The following is a 17,198-nucleotide window of genomic DNA, read 5'->3' as shown; positions in this document are numbered from 1 at the left end:
ATAAAGTATGTGGACACCCCTTCAAATGAGTGGGTTCGGCTATTTCATCCACACCCGTTGATGACAGGTGTGTAAAATTGAGCACATAGCCCTATAAGTTCCATAGACAACATTGGCAGTAGAATTACCTTAGTTAGGAGTTCAGTGACTTTCAACACGGCACTGTCATAGAATGCCACCTTTCTAGCTCTGCTAGAGCTGCCTCAGTGAACAGTCTGTGCTGTTATTGTGAAGTGGAAACGTCTAGGAGCCAGTATGGCTGAGCGTCAAAGTGGTAGGCCACACAAGCTCACAGAACGAGACTGCCTCGTGCTGAAGTGCGTAACGTGTAAAATATTGTCTGTCCTCGGTTGCTGCACTCACTACCAAGTTCCAAACAGCTTCTGGAAGCAACTACAGGACAATAACTGTTCGTCGGGACCTTCATGAAATGGGTTTCCTGACTGACAAGGCTAAGATCACCATGCGCAATGCCAAGTGACGGCTGGAGTGGTGCAAAGCTCACCGCCATTGGACTCTGGAGGAGTGGAAACACGTTCTATGGAGTGATGAATCAAGCTTCATCATCTGGCAAGCCACCAGACGAATCTGGGTTTGGCAGATGCCAGGAGAACGCTACCTGCCCGAATGCATAGTGTCAACTGTAAAGTTTGGCTGGAGGAGGAATAATGGTCTGGGGCTGTTTTTCATGGTTTGGGCTAGGCACCCTTAGGGCAAGGCGTCCCGCCAGCGGGACACCGGTCAACAATTTCCGGTGAAATTGGAGGGCGCGCACTTCAAATAAATAATCGGAAAAATTATGGATATTAAACATCTAGGTACATACAAGTGTCTTATATCGGTTAAAACCTCTTAGGGATATTGAGACGCTATCGTCTCATGTGGCCAATAGCCTCGGGAAATGCGTAGCGCCAAATTCAAATAATACGCGATAAAACTCAAACTTTCATTCATATTTCAAACTACCTTTGTAATCCAACTTTAGGTATTTTTAAACGTTAATAATCGATCAAATTGTTGACGGGGCGATCTGTATTCAATAACAGCAAGTCAACAATACATGCACGATTTTCCCTCTTACATAACTATCAACAGTGTAATGTCTACCAGGAGGTGCCTCTTCTTCGTTTCACCAATGATTAACTTCAACCCAATTCCAAAGACTGGTGACATCCTGTGGAAGTTGTAGGAACTGTAAAATGGGCGCTATCTAATTTTCCTTGACAAAAACACTTCAGGGAACTGTCAGAGGGATTTTTTTTCTGAACAGTTTTTCCTTGGGGTTTTGCCTGCTACATAAGTTCTGTTATAGACACAGAAATGATTGAACCAGTTTTAGAAACTGTTTTCTATCCACACCTACTAATCATATGCATATAATATATTCCTGGCATGAGTAGCATGAAGTTGAAATTGTGCACGCTTTTTATCAAAAAGTAGAAATGCTGCCCCCTCTCTCTAAGAAGTTTTAAAAGCTTACATTCCTGTTAATCTAACTGCATTGTCTCATTTACAATAGGCTTTACAGCGAAAGCATGCCATACGATTGTTTGAGGATGGCACCCCACAACATTTTTCAACCAGCAAAGGCTTCATAAAATCACAAATAGTGATGAATTACTTATTTTTGAAAATCTTCCTCTGATTTTCAATCCAAAGGGTCCCAGCTACAACATGCATGGTCGTTTTGTTAGATAAAATCATTCTTTATATCCAAAAAGTCTGTTTAGTTGGCGCATTTGACTTGAGTTCAACATGCAGACAAAGGAATCCAAAAAGCTACTGCTAAACTTTGTTAAAACAAGTCAAACTACATTTCTATCTAATCCTCAGGTACCCTAAAATGTAATTAAACTATAATATTTCATACGGAAAGAAGTACGTTCAATAGAAAAGTAAAATTAGCAAGTCCTCTTCGTCGCGAGCCCACAGACTGATTTCCAACTGTGACTCCCAGTACCAAAACTCAAAATTCTTCCTCGTTTTGGAAGAAACAAGCCTGAAACCTTGAACAAAGACAGTTGACATCTAGTGGAAGCCATAGGAATTGCAATCTGGGAGATGGAATTGCGTAGGACCCATAGCTTTCCATTGTAAGAGCATGGGATCTCAACAAAAAATTCTGGTGGTTTTTTGTGGGATTGTCTCCTACCATATCATTTGTGTTATAGTCTCATATATTATTTTAACATTTATTCAATTATATGCATATCCTGGCTTCTGGGCCTGAGTAACAGGCAGTTTACTTTTTACACGTCAGTCAGGCAGAAATTTTGAAAAAAGAACCCGAGCCTTAAGTAATTCCATTGAAGGGAAATCTTAATGGTCCAATGACATTCTAGATGATTCTGTGCTTCCAGCTTTGTGGCAACAGCTTGGGGAAGGTGTTTCCTGTTTCAGCATGACAATGCCCTGGTTCACAAAGCAAGGTCCATACAGAAATGGTTTGTCGAGATTGGTGTGGAAGAACTTGACTGGCCTGCACAGAGCCCTGTTCTCAACCCCATCAAACAGCTTTGGAATGAATTGGAAAGCTGACTGCAAGCCAGGCCTAATCGCCCGACATCAGTGCCAGACCTCACTAATGCTCTTGTGGCTGAATGAAAGTCCCCACCGCAAAGTTCCAACATCTCGTGGAAAGCCTTCCCAGAAGTGGAGGCTGTTATAGCAGCAAAGGGGGTACCAACTCTATATTAATACCCATTATTTTTGAATGAGAAGTTCAACCAGCAGGTGTCCACATACTTTAGGTCACATAGTGTATTTAACAATTCCTAATTCAGCTTCATAAAGTAGATATTACACATTACATGAGCGCGAGATGCATCTCTGTAACTCGGTCGAGCCATTTCCTTTGTTATCAACACCCACAGATGCAGATACTTTAGCCATGTTGGTGTCCAAAAGTTGAACGGGGGATGATGAGTGAACGGGAGCTGAAGACTGTTTTGCCCAGTGATGTAGTCGAGTCACATTGCAGATAGAAATCCCACGAATAGAGCCAACGTTATTCTTTACTCAACATGTCAGAGAGACATGTTTGTTCCACATATTTCTATCTGAATGTTCCAAAGCATTGTGTCCTGCTGAACACGTTTCAAAACTATGCTGAACACATCCCAGGTTGTTAGCTATAGCCAGCTAATGAGGTAACATTATTGAACAAGGTTTTTATTTATTTTTTAATTTAACCTAACCAAATGAGTTACGGTCCGGTCCACAAGTAGCCTAGTTTTAGAACAGTTGGTGATATGCTTAATGAATGTAAATTGTGGCCACTTGAGTAGTCAATTTTTAGTCACAGAGATAATTTCATCTGATCTCATTTTAGTCAACTGAGATTATTTGTTTATTTTTGTTTTTTGGGGGGGGTCTATTTACTCTAGTCAGTTATAGGCTCATCAATTCCCACTGAAAACAGGTGATTGACAAATATTTTAGTCACTATTTTTTGTTGATGAAATTAACACTGATTCAGGGGGGAGTGAGTAATGAATCGTTGCACTTAATATATCTGTGTACAGTTACTTAAAAACACTCTAAAAAAGCCAGCACATGCTGGGGAAATATTTTTGTCATCTTAACTTTAAATCTATTAGTTGATGTGACTTCTCATTTAGTTGAGAGTCAGAACCATATACACATTTTAAGTAATAATAACTCTTCATTGACTTTGAGTTCAACTTACAGGAAGTATTTGAGCAAAAAAACGCAGTGTGTCTTATACAGTAAAGTGTGTGTGTGTGCATGCGTGCGAGTGTGAGTGCATGCTTGTTTTATACAGTATTGTGTGTGTATGTTTTATTCCAGATAACCCCAGGATGATCGGGAGTGTGTCTGTAGCCGTGAAGATTCTGGACGTGAATGATAACCCTCCGTTGCTGACACAGTACTTTGAAGCCTTTGTCTGTGAGAGTGCCAATGCCGGACAGGTACAGAGGCACAAACACACACGTAAATACACAGGTAGAACCTGGACAGAGGCAGACCAGTAACCATTATTTGCAGACCTGTAATATCATATGAAGAATTACTCAAAATGATGACATAACTGCAGCAAAATATGTGCATAAGCATAAATATTAATTAATAAATGGATCATTTGAATTTCTGTGCTATGTCAGTTTCTCACATCCTGTCTCAGGGTTACTGACCTGACTGCCTCTCTCGCCCCTCCCCTGGCTGTTTTCTGATTGTCCGGTGACCTCAGCTGATTCAGACAGTGACGGCAGTAGATGCAGATGATCCTCTGGGAGGTCATCACTTCTACTACAGCCTGGCCCTAGAGGCAGCTAACAACCCCAACTTCACACTTAGAGACAACCAAGGTAAATAAATATTTTTTTTATACAGCAGTAAACCCACATGACTTCCTGGACACAGATTTTTGCACGATGTATCACTTTTTTTGTGGGTATTATTTGTCGTCAACTGCTAAGCGAATTCAGCAATATTTATCTAACTCAGTCATTTGCGGCTATAATTACAGCTACCTTGTTGTATGTGTGGCAGATCTCTCTGCTTTATATAACAGGGGGTTCTCAAAGTGGCATCTGCAGACCAGATAAAAAAAACATATATATACAGTACCGGTCAAAAGTTTGGACACACCTACTCATTCAAGGATTTTTCTTTTATTATTTTACTATTTTACACTTTGCAGAATAATAGTGTAGACATCAAAACCATGAAATAACATGTGGAAGTATGTAGTAACCAAAAAGTGTTAAACACATGAAAAAATATTATATATATTTTGGATTCTTCAAAGTACCCAACATTTGCCTTGATGACAGCTTTGCACACTCTTGGAATTCTCTCAACCTGATTCACCTGGAATGCTTTCCCAACAGTCTTGAAGGAGTTCCCACATATGCTGATCACTTGTTGGCTGTTTTACCTTCACTCTGGGGTCCAACTCATCTCAAATTGGGTTGAGATCAGGGGATTGTGGAGGCCAGGTCATCTAATGCAGCATTCCATCACTCTCCTTCTTGGTCAACTAACCCTTACACAGCCTGGAGGTGGGATGGCTCGAACCAGATGGGATGGCGAATCACTGCAACATGCTGTCGTAGCCATGCTGGTCAAGCATGCCTTGAATTCTAAATAAATCACAGACTGTGTCAAGAGCAAAGCACCATCACACCACCTCCTCCATGCACAAATGCGGAGATCATCCATTCACCTACTCTGCGTCTCACAAAGACAGTGTTTGGATCCAAAAATCTCAAAGGTGGACTCATCAGACCAAAGAACAGATTTCCACCGGTCTAATGTCCATTGCTTGTGTTTCTTGGCCCAAGCAAGTCTCTTCTTATTATTGGTGTCCTTCAGCAGTGGTTTCTTTGCAGAAATTCGACCATGAAGGCCTGATTCACACAGTTGATGTTGAGATGTGTCTGTTCCTTGTGACAGCATTTATTTGGGCAGCAATATGAGGTGCAGTTAACTCTAATGAGTCTTCATTTCCTGTGGCGGTCCTCATGAGAGCCAGTTTCATCATAGCGCTTGATGGTTTTTGTGACTGCAATGGAAGAAACTTTCAAAGTTCTTGACTTTCATGTCTTAAAGTAATGGTGAACTGTCATTTCTCCAGCCTTATTTGAGCTGTTCTTGCCATAATATGAACTTGGTCTTTTACCAAATAGGGCTATCGTCTGTACACCACCTCTATCTTGTCACAACAACTGATTGGCTCAAATTCATTAAGAAGTAAAGAGATTCCACAAATTAACTTTTAAAAAGGCACATCTATTAATTTAAATGCATTCCAGGTAACTACCTCATGAAGCTGGTTGAGAGAATGCCACGAGTGTGCAAAGCTGTCATCAATGCAACTTTAAAGAATCTCAAACTCAACTTTTTTATTTACTACATGATTCCATATGTGCTTTTTCATAGTTTTGATATCTTCACTATTATTCTACAATGTAGAAAATAGTAAAATTAAAGAAAAACCCTGAAATGAGTAGGTGTGTCCAAACTTTTGACTGGTACTGTATATATACTTTGTTATTGTTTTAATTAAGGACTATAGCTTTAAACAGAGTTTTCTCTCTGCCCCATGACAAAATGTGTAGACTTCCAGGAAATTTGCTTCAAAACCTCAAAATGTTATCTCTGATGCCAAGACGTTGGCCTTTAAAATGTTATTTCCCAGGGCGCGAGACTTGCACTGCAAAAACATAGTAAAACTCTGTGTATGCTATGTTTATCTCACTCAAGTTTATAAGGGGGTCCCTGATGAATATGCTTTGACAAAAGGGATCCCCGGTTTGAGAACCCCTGTTCTGCAGTACCTTTTCACAGCTCTTGACTTTTCCCACATTTTGTTGTATTTAAAATTGATTAAACTGAGATCTTTGTCAAAGGCCGACACACAATACCACATAACTGCATTCATGTTTTGGTTTATTTCAAATTAATAAAAAATGAAAAGCTGAAATGTCTTAATAATTATTCAACCCCTTTGTTATTGCAAGCCTAAAATATGCTTAACAAGTCACCAAAAAGTTGCATGGACTCACTCCGTGTGCAGTAAAGGTATAGCAACTGCTCGGCCCCCGACCGCAAGGCACTACAGAGGGTAGTAGTACATTACTGGGGCCAAGCTTCCTTCCATTCAGGACCTATATACCAGGCTGTGTAAAGCCCTAAAAATGGCCAAAGACTCCAGCCACCATAGTCATAGACTATTCTCACTGCTTCCACACGGCAAGTGGTACCGGAGTGCCAAGTCTAGGTCCCAAAAGGCTTCTCAACAGATTCTACCCCCAAGCCATAAGACTTCTGAACAGTTACTCAAATTTCTACCCATACTATTTTTATTGTCCTCCCCTCCTTTTAAGCTGCTGCTAATCTCTGTTTATTATCTATGCATAGTCACTTTAACTCTACCTACATGTGCATATTACCTCAGTTACCTCGACTAACCGGTGCCCACACAAATTGACTCTGTATCGGTGCCCCCTGTATATAGCCTCGCTATTGTTATTTTACTGCTGCTCTTTAAATATTTGTTACTTTTAATTCATATGTTTTACTTATCTATTTTTACTTAATAAATCTTCTTCAGGCTAGGATCTACTTTTCTAAATTTCCACCTGACTGACGTCCCCAAAGTAAACTGGCTGTTGCTCAGGCCCTGAATCCAGGATATGCATAATTGGCACCATTGGAAAGAAAACACTCTGAAGTTTGTAGAAATGTTAAAATAATGTAGGAGACTATAACACAATAGATATGGTAGGAGAAAAACCAACCCGATTTTTTTGTTGCTGATGAGAGCCCATGTCCTTCCAATGGAACATATAGGGGAAAAATGTAATCTATCTTCCAGTATGCAATTCCTATGGCTTCAACTGCATGTCAGTAGTCTTTGATCAAGGTTTCAGGCTTGTTTCTTCCAAATTTGAGTAAGAAATATGAGTTTTACCACATGGACACAGACTTGGAAATTTGTGTATGCGCGCCTGACGAAGAAGACACGCACCTGCTAATATTGTTTTCCTATTAAAACATACTTTCTGTATGAAATATTATAGTTTAATTACATTTTAGGGTAGCTGAGGATTGTTTTAACAAAGTTTAGTGGTAGCTTGTTGGATTCCTTTCTCTGCAAGTTGAACGATTCGATTACTAAAATCGATGTCGCCAACTAAACTGACTTTTTGGGATATAAAGAAGTATTGTATCTAACAAAATGACACTACATGTTGTAGCTGGGACACTTTGGATGACAAATCAGAGGAAGATTTTAAGAAAGTGAATATTTAACTGCTATTTGGGAATTTTTGAAACCTGTGCAGGTGGAAAACTATTTTGATGTGCGACACCGTCCTCAAACAATTGCATGGCATGCTTTCGCTTTAACCGTTTGCGTGTAGGGGGCAGTATTTTCAGTTTTGGCAAAAAAAATGTACACATTTGAAATGGCCTATGTCTCAGCCCCAGAAACTAGAATATGCATATAATTGTCAGATTAGAATAGAAAACACTAAAGTTTCCAAAACTGTAAAAATATTGAATGTGAGTATAACAGAACTGATATTGCAGGCAAAAACCTGAGGAAAATCCAATCAGGAAGTGCCTCTTATTTTGAAACCTCTCTGTTCCTATAAATGCCTATCCTCCATTTAAAGGGATATCAACCAGATTCCTTTGTCTATGGCTTCCCTAACGTGTCAACAGTCTTTAGACATAGTTTCAGGCTTTTATTTTTAAAAATGAGCGTGAAAGATCACGTTGCGTAAGTTGATAGGTGGGGGCTCTCACAGTGAGTTTTGCGCTACAGAGTAAAGTGGCCATTGCTTCTCCCGGTGTTATTGAAAAACCTACACACCCGGGTTGATATATTATCAAATATATATTTTAAAAACAACCTGAGGATTAATTATAAAAAACATTTGACATGTTGGATATTATTTGGAATATACGTGTAAGGGATTTCTTCCATTGACAGAGTGGCGGACCAAAGTGCAATGTGGTTATTTTGACTCATGTTTTAATAAATCACTTAACATGAACAAACTTACAAAAAACAAGAAATGTGAAAACCCCAAACCGTCCTATCTTGTGCAGAGACAGAGACAGGAACAATCACCCACAAACACACAGTGAAACCCAGGCGACCTAAGTATGATTCTCAATCAGAGACAACTAATTACACCTGCCTCTGATTGAGAACCATACTAGGCCGAAACATAGAAATACCCAAAATATAGAACAAACAAACATAGACTGCCCACCCAACTCACGCCCTGACCATACTAAATAAAGACAAAACAAAGGAAATAAAGGTCAGAACGTGACAGTACCCCCCCCCCAAAGGTGCGGACTCTGGCCGCAAAACATTGACCTATAGGGGATGGTCTGGGTGGGCGTCTGTCCGCGGTGGCGGCTCTGGCGCGGGACGCAGACCCCACTTCACCATTGTCTTAGTCCGCCTCCGTGGCTTTCTAACCATGACCACCCTTCTCAATGACCCCGCCGGACAGAGGGGCAGCTCGGGACAGAGGGGCGGAAGCTCGTGACAGAGGGGAGGAAGCTCGGGACAGAGGGGCGGGGCTAGGGGCTCGGAACAGAGGGGCAGGGGCTCTGGCGCCTCTGGGCTGAGGGGCTCTGGCGCCTCTGGGCTGAGGGGCTCTGGCGCCTCTGGGCTGAAGGGCTCTGGCGCCTCTGGGCTGAAGGGCTCTGGAGCCTCTGGGCTAAAGGGCTCCGGCAGCAGCGCCGGACAGGCGGGAGACCCCGGCAGCGGCGCCGGGCAGGCGGGAGACTCCGGCAGTGGCGCCGGGCAGGCGGGAGACTCCGGCAGCGGCGCCGGACAGTCGGGAGACTCCGGCAGCGGCGCCAGACAGACAGGACCACCTACAGGGAGTAGACAGAGAGACAGCCTGGTGCGTGGGGCTGCCACAGGAACCACCAGGCTGGGGAGACCTTTAGGAGGCTTGGTGTTAGGAAGAGGTAACCTGAAGGACCGGGCTGTGGGGGAGCACTGGAGCTCTGGTGCACAGCCTTGGCACCACTTTCCCAGGTTGGACAACCACTCTAGCCCGGACCCTCCGGAGTGCAGGCACAGGTTGAACCGGGCTGTGGGTAAGCACGGGAGATCTAGTGCTTACTACACGCACCTCTCCCTTTGGCTCCACTCCCACATTTACCCAGCACTGCACCCTCCCGGCGCCCCGGAGACACAGCATGCAGAGCCGGCGCAGGATACCCTGGACCAAAACTGCTTACCGGCGACCAGACCCGCTGAGCAGGCACCATACGCTCTGGCTCGATGCCCACACTCGCATGACACTCTCGGGGGGCTGCCCTATAGCGCACCTTGCTATGGACACGTACTGGCGACACCGTGCGCTTAACCGCATAACACGGTGCCTGCCCAGTAACGCGCTGCTTATAATAAGCACGAGGAGAGAGCTCAGGTCTGCTACCTGGCTTAGTACCACACCTCGTCTGCCCTCCCCCCAAAAATTTTGGGCTGCCTCCTCATATCGCCGCCGCTCAGCCTCTGCTCTCCTCGCTGCCTCCACCTGTTCCCATGGAAGGTGATCCTTTCCCGCTTGGATCTCCTCCCATGTGTAGCAACCCTTGCCATCCAAGACATCGTCCCGTGTCCATTCCTCATTGCGCCGCTGTTGCTGTTGACGCTGCTGTCGTCGCTATCCTTTACCACGCCCCTTGGTCCTGTTGTGGTGGGTGATTCTGTAAGGGATTTCTTCCATTGACGGAGAGGCGGACCAAAGCGCAGCGTGGTTATTTTGACTCATGTTTTAATAAATCACTTAACATGAACAAACTTACAAAAACAAGAAATGTGAAAACCCCAAACAGTCCTATCTGGTGCAGACCGCTCTTTCCTGTGGATTTCTGAACATAACACGACAAACAAACGGAGGTATTTTGGGTATAAAAATTATCTTTATGGAACAAAAGGAACATTTGCTGTGTAACTGGGAGTCTCGTGAGTGAAACCATCCAAAGATCAAAGGTAAACGATTCATTTGATTCATTTTCTGATTTGTGACCTAGCTACTTAATGCTTAGTGTACATAATGTTATACTATGCTATCGATAAACTTACAAACGCTTGGATTGCTTTCGCTGGAAAGCATAATTTCAAAATCTGAGATGACAGATTACCAAAAGGCTAAACTGCGTTTTGGAATATTGCACTTGTGATTTCATGAATATTAATATTTTTTGGTAATATTATTTGACTGTGGCACTATGCTATTCAGCGGTTGCTGACGAAAATGATCCCACTAACGGGATAGGTAGCGTCAAGAAGTTAAAGCCTATTGTAAATCGAACAGTGCAGTTAGATTAAGAAGAATTTAAGCTTTGAAATGAAATAAGACACTTGTATGTACCTAAATGTTTAATATCCATAATTTTTTATGATTATTTATTTGAATTGCTTGCCCTCCAGTTTCATCGGAAGTTGTCCCGCTAGTGGGACACCTAGCCTTAATTAACACGTATTTTTCTTAAAACTGCATTGTTGGTTAAGGGCTTGAAGGTAGGCATTTCACTGTAAGGTCTACACATTTTGTATTCGGCACATGTGAAAAATAAAATTTGATAATAGTGTTTAACAGATTTTTTTGAATGACTATCTCATCTCTGTATCCAACACATACAATTATCTCTATTGTCCCCCAGTCGAGCAGTGATTTTCAAACACAGATTCAACCACAAAGACCAGGGAGGTTTTCCAGTGCCTAGCAAAGTAGGGCACATATGGATAAAAAAAATACATTTTGACATTGAATATCCTTTTGAGCATGGTGAAGTTATTAAATACACTATTGATGGTGTAGCAATACACTCAGTCACTATAAAGATAGGGACTTTCTTCCTAACTCAGTTGCCGGAGAGGAAGAAAACCGCTCAGGGATTTCACCATTAGGCCAATTAAAACAGCTAGAATTTAACGGCTGTGATAGAAGAAACCAACTGAGGATGGCTCAACAACATTTTAGTTATTCCACAACACTCGACTAATTGACTGAGTGAAAAGAAGGAAGCCTGTACAGAATAAAATCATTCCAAAACATGCATCCTGTTTGCAACAAGGCACTAAAATAATGTGGCAAAAAAATGCCAAAGCAATTCACTTGTTGTCCTGAATACAAAGTTATTTTGGGGAAAATCCAATGCAACCCATTATTGAATACCACTCTCCATATTTTCAAGCATAGTGGTGGCTGCATCAAGTTATGGGTGTGCTTGTCACCTTTAAGGACTGGAGATTTTTCAGGATAAAAAAATGTACGGAATGGAGCTAAGCACAGGCAGAATCCTAGAGGAAAACCTGGTTCAGTCTGATTTCCACCAGACACTTGGAGATGAATTCACCTTTCAGCAGAACAATAATCTAAACAAAAGGCCAAATCTACACTGGAGTCGCTTTACCAAGAAGACAGTGAATGTTCCTGAGTGACCGAGTTTTAGTTTTGAATTAAATCTACTTGAAAATCTATGGTAAAACCTGAAAATGATTATCTGGCAATGTTTAACAACACATTTGACAGAGTTTGAAGAAGTTTGAAAAGAATAATGGGCAAATATTGCACGAACCAGGTGTGGAAAACTCTTAGAGACTTACCCAGAAAGACTCACAGCTGTAATCACTGTCAAAGTTGCTTCTAAAAAGTATTTACATATTGAAATGAGATAGTTCTGTATTTTCATTTCAATAAATTTGCAACAATTTTTTAAAACATGTTTTCATTATGTGGTATTGTGTGTAGATGAGTGAGAAAAAAACATATTTAATGCATTTTGAATTCAGACTGTAACACAACAAAATGTGAAAAAAGTCAAGGGGTATGAATAATTTAAGGTACTGTAAAAGACACTTAACCAGGCCCCGCTTTCTCTGTCCTTTGCAGACAACACCTTGATATTAATAATGATGTATCATATGACATACTGTGTCAAACCAGGCTTCTCTCTCTCTCTCACTCTCTCTCTCTGTCCCTGATTTAGACAACACAGCATGGATCCTGACGCGTCGCGGGGGCTGGTCTCAGCAGGATCAGTCAGTCTACTACCTTCCTATCTTCATCTCAGATGGAGAGAAGCCGGTCCAGACCAGCACCAGCACTCTGACCATCCGTGTGTGTAGCTGCGATGTGGAGGGCAACGTTATGTCCTGTAATGCTGAGGCCTACCACCTCCCGGCTAGTCTGAGCAGAGGGGCGCTCATCGCCATACTGGCATGTATCTTTGTCCTGCTCGGTAAGTCATGATCTGGTTCTTGTTCTTCTTCTATGGAATGATTTTCTACACTGTTGATCTGCTTTATACTTACTTCATAAGCTACTGTATATTCATATTGTATTTATATACAGAACATCAGATTCCAATCTAGACAAACTCTCTTTTACCGTATCTATGCTTCTACTTTTGAATGTCTTAGTCCTGTTAACCAATTCACGAAAGCCACCATTAATAATCTCCCATAGTTTCGGTTTCTGTTGTATCTGAACATGTCTCTTTTCTCTCCTCTAGTGATGGTCCTGCTCATGTTGTCCCTCCAGAGCCACCATAAGAAGCCCTACCTGCACGATGAGGAAGACAACGTCCACGAGAACATTGTCCGCTACGATGACGAGGGGGGCGGAGAAGAGGACACCGAGGCTTTCGACATCGCTGCCATGTGGAACCCACGCGAGGCCCACCTAGTGGGGAAGCAACGTCAGGACATGCTGCCTGAGATTGAGAGCCTGTCGCGTTACGTTCCCTTAGCATCAGTAGGTGGGCCGGGTTGTGGTGGTGGAGACAGCAACGTCCAGGGGTATGTGCTAGCCAAGCTCCTGGAGACGGATCTGAACCCCTGTGCCCCGCCTTACGACTCCCTGCAGACATACGCCTACGAGGGGGAGGGATCGGTGGCCGAGTCCCTAAGCTCGCTGCAGTCTGGGTGCTCCAATACTGATCATGAGTATGACTATCTCAATGACTGGGGGCCCAGATTTAAGAAACTGGCAGAGATGTATGGGGTTCTAGAGATGAACAACCCTCCCATGTGGTAGAGGGGAGGAAGGAACGAGAGACTCCCCCTACATACACACACCTTAGAGAAAGAGTGTAAATAGCGTCATAGAGAGACAATGACTGAAACAGTGACAAACACATAGGCTGAAACAGAGAGATAGACACAGGACTAGAGAGAGAGAGAGAGAAATAGAGTTTGAAAGGTGTGCTCATCATATAACTGTAAAACTTGCGAATGCACAGCTAAGCATCGCCTGTTCTCCACAGTTTGAGCCGTGTAGCTTCCTAGCTACCATCACAATCCTTCCCCATCCACAGGAAGTCTTTAGAGGAGCCTGGACTGACTGACTGACAGACAGCTAGCACAACGAGACCCTCAAAGCAAAGGGCTTCAAAGCACAAGTTAGTTCACTCCTGTGGCCAACCCAGGCCCTAGCCACAGGCGCCAGCAGCTCTTTGGTTCAAAGGGTCCGATTCCCCTCAGAAGAACACAAGATAGGGGAGCGAAGGGCAAATGTGGAACTCAGAATACATTACCTGCCGATACACATGTATGCAGGAGACAAACTCTGAAATGCTGACTTATTTTGGCAGTTTGTTTTGCCAAAATAAAAAATAAACATTTTTTTTCTCTTCTTTTGGTCAAGCTTTAGTTTTTAAAAAAATTCTAAGCCACTATGTGACTATTTTTTTAAGGTAAATGATTTGATGAAGTGTTTTGTTATTGTTGCAGCCATTTTGATTTGAGAACTGCTATTTATTACCAGTAGCTCCATTATGTGGCCGTATCTTACTAATTAATTAATATTTTAATATGCTGTCCTTATATTTAGTATAACTTATTTTTGAGGAATCAAACAAACACTGGACTTGTGTTGGATGTTATCCCAAGGTTGTGGGATTGGCATAAAATATGTTCAAATATGTTCGAGCGTTATCATGTAACATAAATATTTCAATGGCGTCTAATTGCATTTCTGTTGTGTGTTTCTGTGTCTTGTTTCAGACAGAGTAAGGGAGATGTAAACTCAGTAATCCTGTTTGGATTTTAAAGTTAGTTTAATGTGTCAATCCATATTTTGTTAGTATGAACACTTTGTTGTTTTGCTGCTGGTTAGGAGCATGATCATGCATTCAACAGGATATTCTGTGTGTCCCAAATGTTACCATATTTCCTACATGGGCCCTGGTCAAAAATGGTGCACTATTTGTTATATTTAACTAGGCAAGTCAGTTAAGAACAAATTCTCATTTACAATGACGGCCCTTGCCAAACCCTCCCCTAACCTGGATGACGCTAGGCCAATTGTGTGCCGCCCTATGGGACTCCTGATCACGAACGGTTGTGATACAGCCCAGGATTGAACCCGGGTCTGTAGTGACGCCTCTAGACCCCTGTGCCACACGGGAGGCCCACTATATAGGAAAATCGGGTTCCATTTGTGATGCAGGAACAATCTAAAGCTCTTGTTTTGAGATATACTGTCCATGATACCACAGCAAGACTGGGGGACATTACAGTAACTGATTTGATTTGAGGATGCTAAATTACCATCAACTTCTCAGTCAACATCACGAACATACCTGGATGAACACAAACAGGAGATTTATGAAATAACCATTTCATCAGGGTATCAGCCATGAACAGGGGTGGAAATGGGGGGAGGGGTCTGAGACCAAAACAACAGAGAAGATGGTTCATCTGTCCTTTTGGAGAAACCAAATTTTCCACCACATCATCTCGGCCTACTCCTCCACATTTTGTGGCTTAACCTCAACCCTCTCATTCCGACCAGTGGACTTTGATAATCTGCTTCTTTATGTGCCAAATGTAAAGAAGAAGTTTAAAAAAATACTTCAGAACGCCAAAAAGAAAAAAAGAGTGAAATTATAATTTGATAATTTCTGATTGGGTGGAATCTACTTGAAATATGTGTGGTGTCAGTTATGCTACAGTGTGTGGTATTTGAATGTAAATGTGTTTTGTATACTTGGTAATAAAATACAAAAATAAAACCTGTGGTCGACATTCGCAGAGATCGCATTCATGGTAAACACTGCCGATGCGGGCTGAAGTGAAAATTACCTTTTAAATGTTAAGCGCTGTGTACTTGATTGATTCCCGGGTTTTGAGTGCTAAATAAAGTTGTTTTGTTACTTTTATGCCTTTTAGGTATTTTGGCATTAATTGGGGGAGCTTGCTGCAAGCAAGAACAACTTTAGATATCCAACATACTTATTAGTCTCCTTCTGCTGCAATTTTGCGTCAAACCCAATGCATTTTAATGTCAATAGAAAAATTCTGGTCACTACTAGTCTTCCACCATTTAAGAAGATGATGATGTCATGACTTCCACCCAAGTCGGTTCCTCTCCTTGTTCAGACGGCGTTCGGCGTTCGGCGTCACCGGTCTTCTAGCCATCGTCGATCCACTTTTCATTCTCCATTTGTTTTGTCTTGTTTTCCTACACACCTGGTTTTCATTTCCCTCATTAATAGTTGTGTATTTAACCCTCTGTTCCTCCCATGTCTTTGTGTGGAATTGTTTGTTGTAAGTGCTTGTGCACATGTTGACTGGTGCGTGACGGGTTTTGTACCCAAGTTTTGTTATTCTTTATGCCGTTGATTTTGCAATTAAACTGCTCCGGCTATTACCTAGTTCTGCTCTCCTGCGTCTGACTTCACTGCCACCAGTTACGCACCCCTTACAGATAGAAACACTATTAAAATTTTACAATGTGCAGACTGGTCTGGAATAGGTTGTTTGTCAAAAGAGAGTATCAACAATGTGTGCTTTTATAAATTTAACTTCAAAGGCAAAATGTGGGTTAGCCACTCGTCTTGATCCATTCCGGCTACAACAACCAACTCAACGTTGACATGTGCAGGCTGACTCTACTTGGATTGTATCAACAGAGCTTTTTGCTACCATTTATACTTCATCAACTACCATTCGTTCTTCACATGTATATCAATGGCGGATGCAGGCTTTAACATTCTAAACTAAAATCACTGCCACAATACTTTTACCTGTTCACACTAAAGCTTGAAAAAACACATTCTATGGCTTATGATGCTATAGTACTCACTCTAGCCTACTATACTAGCCAACTATAATAACTCTCCACCTAGAAACCACCCCAAAATAGGTCACTATAACTAACCTATGAAAACCCTAATTAACTACCATTACTAATACATGTCACAACCATAAACACTAGCAAGCACACACATACACACACACACACACACACACACACACACACACACACACACACACACACACACACACACACACACACACACACACACACACACACACACACACACACACACACACACACTTACTCCAGAAAATATATTCTTCTAGTTTTGGAGAGGGAGCATACTTTTGAATAATAGATTACTTCTCTCCACTTGTAAGGAACATTAGGCATTTCCCTGAAGCATGACAGAAGTGTAAGCCTATCAAAAGATAAAGCAGCTATTTAAATGTGCAATCATATGCTAAATTGTTCTCCAAAGTGTTATTGCAGATTACTTCATTTTCATTACAGTTCCCTCTTAAAGAACTTAATTTGCTTGACTTATTTTGTTTGGAGGCAAACAAATACCTGTGCCTAAAGCTTAAGAGACAACTGAGGAAGGCAAGCATTCCATTATTTTCACAACACCTATACACCTAT

The 17,198-nt window shown here is 42.0% G+C and overlaps 1 protein-coding gene across 1 annotated transcript in view; it reads left to right on the top strand.

Annotated features, from left to right (window-relative positions):
* The window catches only part of LOC135522616 (cadherin-20-like), a 43,534-nt gene extending 27,364 nt beyond the window's left edge, over positions 1 to 16,170 (top strand). Inside the window, exons 9-12 of the mRNA XM_064949053.1 lie at positions 3,811 to 3,932; positions 4,211 to 4,328; positions 12,502 to 12,753; positions 13,027 to 16,170. Of these exons, the coding sequence (XP_064805125.1) occupies positions 3,811 to 3,932; positions 4,211 to 4,328; positions 12,502 to 12,753; positions 13,027 to 13,550 (1,016 nt within the window). The 3' untranslated portion in view covers positions 13,551 to 16,170. The remainder of the gene's footprint in view (positions 1 to 3,810; positions 3,933 to 4,210; positions 4,329 to 12,501; positions 12,754 to 13,026) is intronic.
* The last annotated feature ends 1,028 nt before the right edge of the window (positions 16,171 to 17,198 follow it).

This window comes from Oncorhynchus masou, chromosome 30 (assembly GCF_036934945.1).
Source record: "Oncorhynchus masou masou isolate Uvic2021 chromosome 30, UVic_Omas_1.1, whole genome shotgun sequence".
Taxonomy (NCBI): domain Eukaryota; kingdom Metazoa; phylum Chordata; class Actinopteri; order Salmoniformes; family Salmonidae; genus Oncorhynchus; species Oncorhynchus masou.
The sequence above is the reverse complement of the archived record's forward strand: the minus strand, read 5'-3'. Positions and strand labels throughout refer to the sequence as shown.